The sequence below is a fragment of the Mesoplodon densirostris genome, chromosome 4 (genome assembly GCF_025265405.1).
Source record: "Mesoplodon densirostris isolate mMesDen1 chromosome 4, mMesDen1 primary haplotype, whole genome shotgun sequence".
NCBI classification, from domain to species: domain Eukaryota; kingdom Metazoa; phylum Chordata; class Mammalia; order Artiodactyla; family Ziphiidae; genus Mesoplodon; species Mesoplodon densirostris.
In genome coordinates this window covers 29942279-29958468 of record NC_082664.1, presented here as the reverse complement: position 1 = coordinate 29958468, position 16190 = coordinate 29942279, and the positions used below count along the sequence as shown (strand labels likewise).

Genomic DNA, 16190 nt, shown 5'->3' with positions numbered 1-16190 from the left:
TAAAGCAATTACACTCCAATAAAGATGTTAAAAAAAAAAAAAAAGATAGAGATGTTACCTCACATCCAGATACTTGCCCTACCTACCAGGACCATAATGATCTTGTCTGCATGAGGATTCAGCCGAGACACTCCACATTTCTATGCTGACCAGGAACCATGCAAACTGGGCAAAAAAAGAATTACAAAACCAAGTCAACAAAACACTAAGTGCTTATCCCAAGTTTTAAAAGCATTAGCATTCTAAACAATAAAACAAAGCATGGGACTTCCCCTGGTGGCACAGTGGTTAAGAATCTGCCTGCCAGGGCCTCCCTGGTGGCGCAAGTGGTTGAGAGTCCGCCTGCCGATGCAGGGGATACGGGTTCGTGCCCCGGTCTGGGAGGATCCCATATGCCGCGGAGCGGCTGGGCCCGTGAGCCATGGCCGCTGAGCCTGCGCGTCCGGAGCCTGCGCGTCCGGAGCCTGTGCTCCGCAACGGGGGAGGCCACAACAGTGAGAGGCCCGCATACCGCAAAAAAAAAAAAAAAAAAAAAAAAAAAAAAGAATCTGCCTGCCAATGCAGGGGACACGGGTTTGAGCCCTGGTCTGGGAAGATCCCACATGCTGCAGAGTAACTAAGCCCACGCGCCACAACTACTGAGCCTGCGCTCTAGAGCCCGTGCTCTGCAACGAGAAGCAACCACAGTGAAAAGCCCACGAACCACAAGGAAGAGTATCCCCCGCTCACCACAACTAGAGAAAGCTCGCACACAGCAACGAAGCCCTAACACGGCCAAAAATAAATAAATAACTAAATAAATAAATTAATTAAAACAAAGCAAATTTATTCAGCGAAATAAACTTCATAGTAAAACTACCTACAAGAAAGTATGAGAGGAAATGCTACCAGATGAATTGCTAAATAGCAACTTCCTACTCTATTATCTGTACCACTGGATGTTTTTTACAAACATACGACTGAACAATAACATCCAGTTCTTTGGCAGAGAATGTGGAGGTTCAGAAGACTACAGATTCTAGACCTACATCTACTACAGTGTGAATCTGGGCATTTCTCTTAGTCGTATTCAAGTTACAACAGCTTTAACTACAAAATCAAACTTAAAGTCAATAAAAATATGCTGTATAATAAAATAACTATAATGTACATGTAAGTAAAGTATTATGCATATATATTAAGAAATAATCTTGTTACAGTCAAATTTTCATGTTTATAAATGAGTCTACAGACAACAAAAGTTTTGGACTGACTTTCATATTCACAGTAACCAATTTTTTAGAATGAATTCCAAATGTAAAGCCTCTGACAGAAGATGCCCTACCCTCTCTTTTCTGCAAGTTATCAATAGGGTGCATGTTCAGAACCTTAGACACATAAAATCAATAACTTTATAGCTTCTATATGAGAATAAACCTTTTCAATGTATGATAATTCCACCATGGGCTCACGGAAATGTGACATGCAAATAGAGGGGGGGAAAGCACCAGGAAGAGGGTAAGCCAGTATCATGCAAGCAGATGGTATGGCTAAAAAGATTTCCAGTGCTCATTAATATTAACACCAATCAGCATGTTCCCCCTAACCACTGAATTCAGAAACAGAAACGACGTAAGTGGAACAAAAAGCTGTGTGTGGGGGTTGCATCAGAGACCTCTGGAAAGGGTGTAGGGATTAAGTTCTCCTTAGCGAAATGGAGAAGGAAGATGTACAATGAAGTTTTTAAAGAAATTTAAAATTCAATTTTAAAAGGGAGAATAACGCACAGCAGAGCTCCAATCACAAGTTTTCTAATTGTTGCCCGGCACCTAGAATTCCCTATCTTCCTCAGTGACTCCCGGACTAACTCACTGAATGAAGGCAGAAGCACAGAGCTCCTCCTCCTAAAAAGGCGAAAAGTACGTTTCAGTACTACTCCTTTTAACTGGCGTGCTCGCGGGGTGGGGGTGGGGGAGTGGGGCACCAAACCAAAACCAAAACGCACCAAAATGCATGAGCTTTCAACTTTACGCGACTCGCAGAAAAAAAAGAGGGCTGCGAACGCAAGAGCTTATTAGCAAATGGGAATCCGGGGCTGGCCCTGGGCGGGCAGCGCCGGCCACGACAGTACAGAACGGGACCGAGGGCCTGACCCCAGCACACATCCTCTTCAAGGACTCTCCTCGAGGTCCCGGAGCCTCTCCCAACCCAGGGGGCAGCCCTTCTCTCCCCGTCAGGCTCTCCGACGCCAGCAGGCTCTGCCCGCCTCACCCCCAGCCCCCCTCAGAGAAGTCCTCAACTGCCTCACCAAAAAATGTCTGGTCTGGAAAGCCCGTTGGCTGCGCCATCCCTTACAGAATTAGCAAGAGTTAAAAGCCAGGAGAGGGAGAAGGAAACCCAAAGAGTCGGGGGCAGCTTCGGGAGAGGCGGAGCAGGGACGAGAGCGAGGCGGCCACGGCCACGGTGGCTGCAGCGCGAGGGAAGGAGAGGACGCACGGGCGAGACGCGAAACGCTGCAAACCCGGCAAGAGCGGCGCTCTGACGACCGCGGCGCGCCGGCCGGACCCGCCGCGAAGCCAAGCCTCCTTAGAGGAGAGCGCCCCCACCGTCGCGCAGCCGCCCGGGGCTGGCCCGCTCCGGCCTCCCAGCCCGCCCTCCCAGCCCCGGCCGCCGGCTGACTCTGGCACGTCTTCACTCGCACACTCACCGCTCACGCGCGCCTCCACGGGGCGGCCATACGCCGCCCTCGGCGCGATCTCCGCCCCGCCCCCTGCGCCCAGCCAGTGGACTGGGCCCCGCGGGGCGGTGTCGTGGGTACGTCACGGGCGCGTGCGCTCTCTGAACGCCGGAATCGGCCTTCGTGGATAGTTACGGGCTCAGTGTGCCTGTTGTCCTTGGAGACGGAGCCGGGCATGGGCGGCCTAGAGAGGCGCCAACGGCGGCGGGGCCCCTGGAGAAGCCAAGATGCCATCGAAGGGAAAGGACGAAAAGAAAGGGAAAGGGAAAGGTAAAGGCAAAGACAAAGGCAAAGACAAAGACAAGAAGAAGAAGTAAGGAGAAGCCACCCTGGGGTCCCTGCTCCCTGGGCCTACCCTCCCGGGATTCTCAGGGGCGGGGCAACTGGCGCCCTCTCGCCTCCCCTCCTGGACCCTCCTCTCTCCCCGCTTCTGAGAAGGACAGCCCCCATTGTTCAGATATTACCAAAATGCACGCCAAACCATACTACTTCAACTAAGACAAGAGTGTGAGGCTTGGGACCCTGAAGTAACTTAGTCCCTGCCTATGTGTAATGCGCTAACGAACGAGGAGGAGGAGGCAGATAAGTTCCCAAAGAACAGAAGTAACATAGGACCGAATGAAGTTAAGTGCCAGTGGAGGGAAAAAGAATTGAGAATGAGGAGGAAGGGTTAGTTCTGATCCTAGAAGTGAAGGTCAGGATAACATGTTTTAGGATATCGAAGATCCTCTAAGCCTGTGCTGTCCAATAGGGTAGTCACCGGTCACGTGTGGTTATTAAAATTAGTTAAAAATAAATAAAATTTAAAATTCAGATCCTCATTTGTACTGGCTACATTGCATGTCCTCAGTAGGCACATGTGGCTAGTAGTAGTGACTGTATTGGACAGCCCAGATATAGAGCATCACAGAAAGTTCTGTTGGACGGCACTGCTCTAGACCAGTGGTTCTCAGCCTGGGGTGATTTTTGGCTACCAGAGGACGTTTGTTAATATCTGGAGACATTTTTGGTTGTCACATCTGGGGACCTCTAGTGGATAAGAGACAAAGGATGCTGTTAAATATCTTACACTGCACAGGACAACCCCCAGCCCCACTCTAAACAAAGAATCGTGTAGCTCAGAATAATCGTAGTTGGGAAGCCCTGCTCAAGGCTTTAAGCTTCTCTAGAATAGGCACTAAGCATTATTCACGGTATCTCCAGCACCTAGAAGAGAGCCTGGATCATAGCAGATGCTTAATATTTGTTAAATAAACAAATTAAGGTGTCTGCTTCAACTTGGATCTCCCCCTCCCCCCCGCACAAGAACTATGCTCTGGTGCCCTGGGTTCATTATTTTTTGCCTGTAGCCTGATCGATCTCAGCTATGTGGTTGAGATGATCGTGGACATCCAAAGGGTCTCTGGGTGATTGAAGTAGTTCCTTGGGCTTTTTCAAGGATTCCTTGTGGTTCAAAGGAAAACATAAAGGATTTGACCAATTCAGGTAATTATTCATGTTTCCGCAAACTGATCAGAATTTCTGAAGTGGATAGTATTGTGCTAGCACTAAAGCTTTGCAGGCTTGGAGTTGCTGCTAGATTGCCACTAAACCTACTGAATGACCCTAGTGGTTCCTAGACACACTGGAGTCATACACGTTGTCCAACAACACTATATATGGGACCACAAGGAAATCCTTGCAAAGTTTATAAAGTAACTTGTTTAAGAGAGTAATGCATGCTCAATACAGAAAGCTTAGGAAACATGGAAACTCAAACAGAAAACAAAACCACTTGTAGTCCCATCATCCAAAGATAACCACTACTATCGTTTTGGAATATTCTTTTTCTTCTTTATAAAATGATAGCCCAATATACAAATTTATTTGTAACATTTTCCTCTAATGTATTATATAAGTATTCTTCTACAGTGTGATTTTTGTGTGTGTGTGTGTGTGTGTGTGGTACGCGGGCCTCTCACTGTTGTGGCCTCTCCCGTTGCGGAGCACAGGCTCCGGACGTGCAGGCCCAGCGGCCATGGCTCACGGACCCAGCCACTCCACGGCATGTGGGATCTTCCCGGACCGGGGCACGAGCCCGTGTCCCCTGCATCGGCAGGCGGACTCTCAACCACTGCGCCACCAGGGAAGCCCCTACAGCGTGATTTTTTAAAAAGTATAACTGTGTAGTTAGTCTAGCATTTTTTAGAAGTGCCAAGGGCTTATCACATTACTGGAACTCACTAGCATATGTTTTCTGTTTTTGACCATGCAGCTGCAGTGCACATATCAATAATGAGAAACACTGAGGCTAATAGACCATATATATTTCTTATTAACTCATTTATCCAACAGTATTTGCTCATATGTGCTAGGCAAATGCCAAGCAAAACAAATAACAATAAAGAGAAAGGTGTAATACTAATGTAGTAGAGAAATAGTTATATGCTGTCAATGTCCTCTTTCTGTGCAGGAAGATGATAAAAGCTGAGGAATCTGCCATGGAGAGAGCCAAGGCCAATGCCTCCCTTTGGGAGGCCAGGCTGGAAGTCGCAGAACTCTCTAGGATTGAGTATCGTGATACTTGCCGGAGACTGGCAAAATGTAATGAAGAATTAAAGAAACAACAGTATAGAATGGAGAAAGACACAATGTCTGTATTGAACTACCTGAAGAAACAGGATCAGGAGAAAGATAATCTGGTAGGTAGGTAGAAACCCTCCTGAGCCTTAGTAAATACCTCTGTGGTTATACTGGTGTGTTATATATTTCAAGGATTTTAATTCCTTGAAATCTCATCACATAGTTGACACTTCAATTGACTTCATCTCTCCTTGAAGCAACATGTTATTTCAGAATGGCTTTACTGTCAGAATTAGCTCTTTCTTATTTTCAGCCTTGTCCCATGTTTTCTTGCCTGAAACAAAGATTGATGATCCTAAGGGAACATTATGATCAACTTTATTTTTAAAACAAGAGCATGATATATGACCTATATATATATTTTATGATACTGATAACTACCTAAGTAATTAATGATCTGTAAAGCAATTCACCAGTAATCTGTGATCACATGGTTATGAACCCAGCAAGTTGAATCTCTTCTTTTTGGCCTGTTGAATCTTGAATTTATCTTATTGAATTTTGTTGAAATGTTGGGGGTAGAGCTATCATTTTCGATCTGGGAAAAAAAGGGAAGGGAGCTAACATTTTGGGGCCCCTGTTTGTGCCAGGCACTATACTAAGTACTTTACCTCTGCTATGTCATTTAGTCCTTTTAATAACCCCCTGTAGCTACAAATTGTCTTTCCCATTTTACAGAGAAAGAAATTGACTCTCAGGACAGGTAACTTGCCTGAAGTCTCACAGCTAGTGGGTGGAACTTAGGTGTGACTTAAATTCTTCTCTTTCCCATCTGCCTCTATGAGTCCCATGGACACCCAAGGAAATTTACACCATGCTTCATTCCCATGTATGTTTTTGTATTTTTACTATTTATGTATTATACATCCACAAATAATACATATTATAGTCTTGTTTTAAAATTTATATTAGTAGTGTCATATTGTACATATCTTTTGCAACTTATGTTTGTTTTTTTTTTTTTTGCGGTACGCGGGCCTCTCACCGCTGTGGCCTCTCCCGCTGCGGAGCACAGGCTCCGGACGCGCGGGCTCAGCGGTCATGGCTCACGGGCCCAGCCGCTCCGCGGCACGTGGGCTCCTCCCGGACCGGGGCATGAACCCGCATCCCCTGCATCGGCAGGCAGACTCTCAACCACTGCGCCACCGGGGAAGCCCGTAACTTATCTTTTTTATAAAACATGTTTTGTGGTATATTTACAAAAATCACGTGATTCAGTTCATTTTTAAGAAGCTGATAATGAGCATGCTTTATTTTTTCATTCATTATTAACTGCTTTATAATATTCCATCAAATAAATAAATAAACCAAAATTTATTTGTTCATACCACCCTATGGGTCAGTTAGACTCCATTTTTTCATTATTACAAATAGACCTTCAGTAAACATTCTTGTGTATGTCTGCTTGTGCCCATGTGTGAGAGTTTCTCTAGAGTAGACACTTAGGAGTTAAATTACTATATTATGAGGTATGCATAATTTCAACTTCACAAGGATTTAAATTGAATTCCAAAGAGGTTATACCAATTTATACTTTCACAAGCAATGTATTAAAGTGAGTTCCCATTTATCCACATTTTTGTGAACACTTGATATATACTTTTTTAAATTAATTTATTTTTATTTTATTTATTTTTGGCTCCATTGGGTCTTTGTCGCTGCACGTGGGCTTTCTCTAGTTGTGGCGAGCAGGGGCTACTCTTTGTTGTGGTGCACGGGCTTCTCATTGCAGTGGCTTCTCTTGTTGCTGAGCACGGGCTCTAGGCGCACGGGCTTCAGTAGTTGTGGCACGTGGGCTCAGTAGTTGTGGCTCGCGGGCTCTAGAGCACAGGCTCAGTAGTTGTGGTGCACGGGCTTAGTTGCCCCGCGGCATGTGGGATCTTCCCGGACCAGGGCTCGAACCCATGTCCCCTGCATTGGCAGGCAGATTCTTAACCACTGTGCCACCAGGGAAGCCCAAAACACTTGATATTATACTTAGTAATTTTTGCTCAATTTTTTTTTTTTTCCGGTACTCGGGCCTCTCACTGTTGTGGCCTCTCCCGTTGCGGAGCACAGGCTCTGGACGCGCAGGCTCAGTGGCCATGGCTCGTGGGCCCAGCCGCTCCGTGGCATGTGGGATCTTCCCGGACTGGGGCACGAACCCGTGTCCCCTGCATCGGCAGGAGGACTCTCAACCACTGCGCCACCAGGGAAGCCCAATTTTTGCTCAATTTTATGTGTATAAATTGGTATGTCATTTAATTTGAATTTTCCTGATTACTAGTCGCTTGAGCATCTTTTATATGTTCCTTAACCCATTTTTTATTGTTTTTATGTGTTTGCTTCAGTATACATATTGGAGTGATGCAGAGCATTTCTTCTGCATAAGGATGACATGCAAATTCATGAATCATTCCATAATTTTTTTCGAATGCCACATTTTCAGGGAGACCCTTGCTCACTACCCTGTTTAAAATTAAAACCATCTCCCTTATTTTATTTTCTTTGTAATATTTATTACCTTCTGTCATACTATATGCATGTTACTTATGTATTTATTTTCTCTTTTCCTAATTAGAATGAAACCTCACAGAAGTAAAGAATTGGGGGCCTTTTAAAATTGTCATTGAGTGCTGTATCTCCAGCACCTAGTATGGGCCTGGCACATAGTAGGCACTCATTAAAATATTTTTGCATGCGTGAATGAATGGCCTGTGATTGCACTGATGCTTTGAAAAAGTTAATAGAAATCAAAACTAAGATCAAGATGATATTCGAAGCATATCAGAGAAATCGGACAACTGAACATTTGTGTGGATTTTGTGTGTCTTATTAAATAAAGTGTAATTTTTTTGTACGTTACTTTTTTTTTTTTTTTTTTTTTTTGCGGTACGTGGGCCTCTCACTGTTGTGGCCTCTCCCGTTGTGGAGCACAGGCTCTGGACGCACAGGCCCAGTGGCCATGGCTCACGGGCCCAGCCGCTCCGTGGCATGTGGGATCTTCCCGGACCGGGGCACGAACCCGTGTCCCCTGCATCGGCAGGCGGACTCTCAACCACTGCACCACCAGGGAAGCCCGTGTACGTTACTTTTTTTTAACCCTCTTTCCTAGGCGACTTCCATTTTTAAAATTACTCTTTGAATAGTATGCATTATTAAAATTGTCTGCTATAAAGTATTATTCTAAAATAAGCCTTTAGGCCAGCCATGCAAATAATTTTCAAAATTCATTATATGGAAGCTTTGTGGTCTGCATTAGCTAATTGATATTGGTCTGCATTTATCGGTATCACTGGTATTTCCTGATTTTCATCTGCCTCCATGTATGAAAGACCAGCATCTGGCTGTAGCAAATACATAATTTTCTCACAGTCATAGATACCCATTAAAACCAAAGAAACTACTTTGGGAGGAAGAAGTAAAACAGATGCAATATACCCTGGTCGATTAGCTCTCTTCGAGTTTTGTTACTCATTCTACTATATCCTAGAAATGCGTTATTTGCTTAAACTTTATTTAAACTGTTTATAGTCTTACTTCATGTTAATTATAGAAATAGTAGAAGTGAAGTGTGTTTTGAAAACTATTATATCTTGGACAAAATTAGGAGATTTCACTTATGGGTTTTGGAATTTAAGGCTTTGTTCAATCAACACAAAATAAATCTAATTATATTTTATACCTGTCCTACATGACTGAGGACTGTCTCAATTTATTTTTAAACATTTTCAGTGTTTCCTTAAACTATTCTAAGATGATTTACAACAGTATTTCACTTCTGTATCTTCTGATTCTATAACCACGTCAAGGAATTTTTAGTTTAAAAAGCTACTCAGATTTCCTACCAAAACATACCAGCATCCTTGGAGAAATGCTTGATTCTATGACTGGAGCAGGGAGAGTAAAAAATGAATTTGAACTAAAAAGTGAATTTGGACTATCTTGTGACAGGAAGTCAGTAAAAAAAAATTAGAGGACACGGTGGATAGCTTGAAGGGGCTCCCACTGACCAAATCTGGAACATTCAAAATAAATAATGACAGTAATAAATTATAACTGAATAAAATGAGTCAATGAGTGCATACAACTAATAGATAAACACATATATTAATAAATAAGGGAGAGGGACTTCCCTGGTGGCGCAGTGGTTAGGAATCTTCCTGCCAATGCAGGGGACACAGTTTCAAGCCCTGGTCTGGGAAGACCCCACATGCCACGGAGCAACTAATCCTGTGTGCCACAACTACTGAGCCTGCACTCTAGAGCCCACGAGCCACAACTACTGAGCCGGTGCACCTAGAGCCTGTGCTCTGCAACAAGAGAAGCCACTGCAATGAGAAGGCCGTGCACTGCAATGAAGAGCAGCCCCCGCTCACCACAACTAGAGAAAGCCTGCTCGCAGCAACGAAGACCCAACACGGCCATAAATAAATAAATAAATAAATAAATAGATTTAAATAAATAAATAAGGGAGAATAGAAAGTTTTTCCTTATGGTGGAATGCAGTAAATTATTAAATTTCCATGGAATAGTGGAATTGGAAAAGTCACCATTTGGCTTCAGAGTGATAATTGATTCAGTCAAGAAAAACAGTGGATGCTAAAACTAGTGGGTGAAATTTTGATGAGCAGAAGGATATTTGCATAGTCTCAAAATATCTTCCCCCCAAATACTTAACAATTACAAAAGGAAAAATAGTACCTTTTAAGTGGAGAAACCTGGCAGACACAATCTTAACCAGCTGATTACAATTAACGTCAGTCACCTCATGATGTGATGCAGTGACAAGGATACATCATCACTTAGGCAGTGTATGCCTACCAAAAGGGCATAACCTGAATCTTCTCATGAAGAAACATCAGACAACTCCAACCCTGGCCAGTATTTTTCAAAAACTTTGATATCATAAAAGACAAAGACTGAGAAACTGCCCCAGATTAAAGAGACTAGGATATATGACAACTAAGTGTAATCATAATCAGGGATTACATCCTGGACCAGGAAAAGAAAAGTTACAATAAAAGGACACCATTGGGACAATTGATGGCAAAATTTGAACATGGACTACAGATTAAATAATAGTATTTTATCAATGTTAAATTTCCCAGTTTTGATCATTGTACTGTGCTTCTAAGAGATTGTCCTTTTTCTTAGAAAATACATACTGAAATATTTAGGGGTACAGGGGTATGATGTCCTAGACTTATTTTCACATGCTCCAGAAAAAACAGTTTCAAACATCTGTATCATATATACGTATATTTAGATAGACCTATCATAGAGGGAACGCAAATGTGGCAAAATTGGGTGGAGAGTATATGAGAATTCTTTGTACTGTTCTTGAAACTTTCCTTTAAAAAATTCCTCATTTAAAAGAAGTGCAAATCAAAACTCCAAGTCATCACTTCACACCCATTAAGATGGCTACTATCAGAAAAACAAGGGACTTCCCTGGCGATCCAGTGGTTAAGACTTCACCTTCCAATGCAGGGGGTGCGGGTTCAATCCCTGGTCGGGGAGCTAAGATCCCACGTGCCTCAGGGCCAAAAAACCAAAACAGAAAACAGAAAAACAAAATAGCAAGTGTTGCTGAGGATGTAGATAAATTGGAATCCTTGTGCACCGTTGGCAGGAGTGTGAAATGGTGTAACCATTATGGAAAACAGTACAGATGTTCCTCAAAAAATTAAAAATAGAATTATCATATGATCCAACAATCTCACTTTGGGGTACCTTTCCAAGAGAATTTAAAGCAGGATCTTGAAGAGACAATTGCACACCCATGTTTTTGAAACATTATTCATATAAACATTATTCACATAGACATTATTCACATTCATGTAGTCAAGGTGTGGAAACAACCCAAATGTCTGTTGATGGATGAGTGAATAAAATGTGTTATATACATACAATGGAATATTATGCAGGTTTAAAAAAAAGAAGGAAATCTTGTCATATGCTACAACATAGACGAACCTCAAGGCCATTATGCTAAGTGAAATAAGCCAGTTACAAAAGGACAAATACTGTATGATTCCACTCATATGAAGTGTATGTGGACAGGGAATGTTGCCTGACATTCCAGTAAACAATGAACGTTGCCCACTATTCTGGTTCTATAAGGATCAAGCCATCAGCCATTGCAGCCCCTACCCCTACCCACCACTTGCCTCCCCCCATGGTGCATCCTGAGGGGAATTCAGGATGGAGAAAAACAGGAAGCCTTCTGTGCTTTGGATACTGACCCTAGATAGTTAAGATGCATATGTAAGGAATAATTACAAGCCCAGAGGTTGCATCTTCCCTTACATACAAAAGCACTAAAATCATTAACTTGAAATGCCCATTCCTTGTGATTAGTAGTAATCTTTTGATGTCTGACTACATGTTTTTTTCCAGCAAGAAACTCTTATATATCCTGGCTCCTCTCTTACCTCTTCTGAGCAGTTCCTCAGAGCTCTCTGAGAGGCTGTTTCCCAGGCTATAGCCCTCAGTATAATCCTAGAATAAAACTTAATTCACAACTTTCAGGTTGTGTGGTTTTTCTTCAGTGGGCATATCTGAAGTAGTCAAAATCATAGAAACAATGCAGAAAGGCTAAGGGGAGGGAAGAGAAGGAATTAGTGTCTCATGAGTTTCTGTTTTGCAAGATGAAAAATTTCCAGAGATCTGCTGCACAACAATGTGAATATATACTTAAAAATGGTTAAGATGGTAAATTTAATGTTGTGTTTTTTACCACACACACACACACACACATGTTACCCAGACAATTGTGATGACAGCCAAGTTTTGGAAGCTGGCAATAGCAAGTTAACAGTGTGGATTATGTCCTCTATTCTCTTCTTCCCACCTTACTCCATGTCTCCAACCCTACTGGTTTTAATATCATGTGAAAACTAGGCTACTTAATTAAGTTAGGATGCAGAGTAATTTCTTTACCTTCCTCTGTATTTCCATTTTCTACAGATTGAAAAACTGAAACAGCAATTGAATGAAACTGAGGAAAAAGCCCAAGAAGAGAAGGAAAAATTGGTATGTACATTGGTGGTCACTTACTGATGGTCAGGTTTCTGGCAAGTTCAGATATTTAAGACACAAGGAGAACAAGTGAGTAGATCCTCTGAGCAGCTCAGTGACCTTAAGGCCCACACACTTGATTGCACAGAAGCTCAAAAATAATATAAAATTTTGTTATTGTAGAAAACCATCTGGTAGTAGTGGTGTTTACTGATCTTGAGCTCTAGGGCTTTTCAGTGAGGAAATATATAGTTTTTGAAGATTAAAATATATCATAAACCCATACTAAGACTTTAAATTCAGAGTAGAGGATTTTTACTGAACTTTATCTGTGTCTCCTTTCTTCCTCACCAAAAACCCTGGTTCTTAATGATACCAGTATAACTGTGTATTTTCTTCAAACCTTAATATATCAATCGGTACAGAATACTAATATTAATACTACCACCAACATAAATTAGTGGATACAGTTTAAGATTTGGGGGGGGCACTTCTCCCCTTAGGATATGTACTGATAGGGATCTACAATCAAATTAACAAGGTTTAAAAATGATTTGAAATAATTCCTTCCTGTGAGGGTATGCCACCAACTCAACAGCACATTTTGCTTTTGCTTTTTAGGAGTTGCTTTAAAAAGTTTAATTTAACGTACAATTATGTAATTATATAATTATAATTATGTAAAATATTTATATGGTTCCAAAGTAAAATCTATCAAACATGGTATATTCTGAGAAATCTAACTTCTATCCATGTCTTCACAATATACCAGAGTATATTGTCAAAATGGATTTTTGTCAACATAGGTAAGAAATGATATTTCAGTGTACTTCAACTTGCATTTCTTTTTTTTCTTTTGTTTACCTTTTAGATTTTTATTAGTAGTTCTCTCTGAAGAATCAAAATAGTTAGCAAATTACTTTAGATTCCTCAAGACTATATCCTTTGTATTTTGATCTTTAATGATGTACAGCATAATACAAAACAAACCAAAGAGACTGATTTCTATGACTAGGTGTTATTCATTGTGTCATCCTAGAGCAAGAGGCTGGAGGGAGAGGCTGTTCTCCAGGGAGAACTGAGGGGGAGTTAGTGCTGGGTGACTAAATCCCAGCCTCTTTCTTCTCCACTTGATGTGCTGGGAAGGGGCCAATGATTTCTTAAACTGACAACTGTTTTCTAGAGCAGGGGGCTCTAAAATCTGGGGTAACAGAAGACTGTGGTCCAAACCAGGCCAAAAGAAACAGGCTGGGGCAGGGAAGTATGGTAACTGCCTGGCAGAAAAGGCAAACTCAGGGCCCCAAGGGGAAAAGGGCATTCTTTGCACCTCAGAGACATTGCAGAACCAGTGTAACACTAAGTGACGTCGTTAAAAGGGGAAAAAACCAAAACCCTGGAAGAACCTTTCAATTGCACTCAACTTGGATTAGAGGGCAGTCCACCCTTGCAGAGAAGGGAAACATCTAGCCCCAAAGCAACACTGAGTCTGGCCCCCCCACCTCCTTCTCCCCAATTCCTTTTGGCAGCTGGGCCAGGTTTCGGCTGAGACCATACAGACCCCAGAAAGACCAGAGAAGTCTCTCTGGATGGCCAAGGTGGGAAGGACACTTCTCAGAATACAAATACTTTTACTATGGAAGGAGCCAAGACAGTTCTGGGGGCATTTGCATGCCCAAATCTTCCCCACTTTCTCCCCAGCTCAGGACCTAGGCTCATAGATACTTGACAAGCACAGTCTCTACACCTGACCTTCCACCCCCAAAAGAAAATCCGGAAGTGTGCCCCTTCGTCCCCACAGATGGTCTCCTCAGGGCCTTTGGCAGCGGGGGCTCCATGGCAGGGCCTAGGCAGGGCCTGGTCTCAGCTGGCTTCCGCCCGAGCCATGAGGTCTTCCAAAGCATTGTCCTCGTTATTGTTGTGTAATAACAGAACTTCCTTGATATCTTTCAGTTCAAAGCCCATTTCCTTAAATTTGCTCATTAACTGAAGGAACTCCATCATCTTTTCCTCTGAACACTGCTACATTTCCAGAGCCTCTTCCACTAAAAGAGGGTCAAAGCCCTTCTCACAGAGCTGTCCATGTGCAAAGAGATAGTCAAGAATCTGCTCAATATTCTCTCCTTTCTTCTTCATGGCTTTCAAGACATACTCATATGAGTAGCCCATGTTGATCACCATCTCCACACATTGCCACTCACTGGGGGACAGCGTCTGCAGTTCAGAATAAGCCTGGGGACAGCTGGGAGTGTTGGGCACTTGTGACATTGAGGAATTAGGAGGTGTGACCGTGGGACAGGTATTTGGAGGTGATGATTCTTCTGTGCACACATACAAGACAGAGAGGGAAGGCATCTGGGAATGGTTCAGGGTTGGCACCTCTGTGCTACTGTCCAAGTTCAAAGCTGAAAGCCCAAGAGTATGATGCCCATTGAGCTCACTGGCACTGCTTTGGGTGGAAGGCTTTAGGGAATTCCGGAACGTGCCACTGCGGAGGCAGGATGTGCTGTGGAAACTGCTTGCCATCTTGGCTGTCTTCTGACTGCTGTCGTCAGAGTCAAGTTTGGGGAAGGACAGGGACTTGATATTGCTTACTTCAGGGATGGGGGGAGGGACACTTTGGAAGACAGCAACATCTTTTCACAGTTGCCCAACTGTGGTAAGGTTATAAAGCCACTGGGTTTGTGAAGAGGCTTGAAATCTAGGGTTGCCCGCTCCAGGGATGCCAGGACCTCCTCATCCTGTAACACAGACCCAGAGCCACCTCTAGGCAAGTTACTGTCCAATAACTGGGCCATAATGGGTCCACTGGTTCCTACCAGAATGTTTCTCAGCTCTTCCTTCTCATCAATAGTTTTTAACTCCAGATTATCAAACGGGTCTTCTTCACACTCAAAGTCAGCAGGATTGAAATCTGCCTTTGTGTGGGGTGGGCTAGAACTTTCTGTCTTGTGGCACTGCTGCTGACCTGAGTTGGGGTGAGGATGCTGTTGTGCTGTAAGCTGGCAAGGATGGGATTGATAGGAGGTGGCATTGTGGCTATACTGTGAGTCTTGGAGAAGCTCATTTTGCTGTCACCCTCTGGACCACTCTTAGAATTCACTTTAGCTTCTGCTTCCTCAGCCCTGTGCTCTTCTTCCCACTGGGCTTCTTGGATTTTCTTAATATCTTCAGCCCACTCAATGGTTTTCTTTTCCAAAGAGAAGCCATTCTGTACTTCTCTGACAACCTGCAAACAGTCAGGCAAGGAGAAGCCAATAGGTAGACCAACTTTAGCTGGTGTTTTGAATTTGTCTCCTGTCTTAAATGGGACATCATCAAGGTCACTGAAAGTCCCATGAAAATCTGCACCCAACTTCTTAGAAGCCATTTAGAACCTGAACGCTGCTGCCGCTGTCCCAGAAGCCAAAAGGTGCTGCCGCCGACCGACCTCCCAGGCTCGGTCCCCGCTGAGCTCCTGACGGCCCCTAGGGAGAGCGAACACCACCACCTCCAACTCTGCCCTACCCAGGCCAGGCCATCACCGTAGCCACTTTTTCATGTGGTTGAGAGTCATTTGTATTTCTTTTCTTTTTTTTTTTTTGCAGTACACGGGCCTCTCACTGTTGTGGCCTCTCCCGTTGCGGAGCACAGGCTCCGGACGCGCAGGCTCAGCGGCCAGGGCTCACGGGCCCAGCCGCTCCACAGCATGTGGGGTCCTCCCGGACCGGGGCACAAACCCGTGTCCCCTGCATCGTCAGGTGGACTCTCAACCACTGCTCCACCAGGGAAGCCCCATTTGTATTTCTTTTGATAGCCCTTGTTCATGTTTTAATTGTGTTATTGGGCCTTTTTCTCCTCTATTTCCCTCTTT

General features: G+C 43.6%; 3 protein-coding genes across 19 annotated transcripts in view; 1 reads left to right on the top strand and 2 right to left on the bottom strand.

Annotated features, from left to right (window-relative positions):
• ENTPD5 (ectonucleoside triphosphate diphosphohydrolase 5 (inactive)) overlaps positions 1-2708 on the bottom strand; it is a 44113-nt gene extending 41405 nt beyond the window's left edge. For 6 of the 13 annotated variants that reach the window (XR_009531705.1, XR_009531704.1, XR_009531703.1 and 3 more), the window contains exons 1-2: positions 2476-2575; positions 59-165 (exon numbers count right to left, since the gene is read on the bottom strand). The gene's annotated coding sequence lies outside the window, so the exon portion shown is untranslated. The other 7 variants (XM_060095858.1, XM_060095859.1, XM_060095855.1 and 4 more) reach the window with 5 other exon arrangements.
• Positions 2709-2846: 138 nt separating this feature from the next.
• BBOF1 (basal body orientation factor 1) overlaps positions 2847-16190 on the top strand; it is a 41431-nt gene continuing 28087 nt past the window's right edge. For all 5 annotated transcript variants that reach the window (XM_060095840.1, XM_060095838.1, XM_060095837.1 and 2 more), the window contains exons 1-3: positions 2847-3029; positions 5169-5397; positions 12290-12355. In XM_060095840.1, coding sequence (XP_059951823.1) covers positions 2944-3029; positions 5169-5397; positions 12290-12355 — 381 coding nt within the window. In that variant the 5' untranslated portion in view covers positions 2847-2943. The remainder of the gene's footprint in view (positions 3030-5168; positions 5398-12289; positions 12356-16190) is intronic.
• On the bottom strand, positions 14201-15741 carry LOC132489072 (ubiquitin-associated protein 1-like). The gene is given in 3 exon segments (XM_060098005.1): positions 14201-14949; positions 14952-15275; positions 15278-15741. Coding segments are annotated over 3 exon segments (1503 nt in total). The 5' UTR covers positions 15708-15741.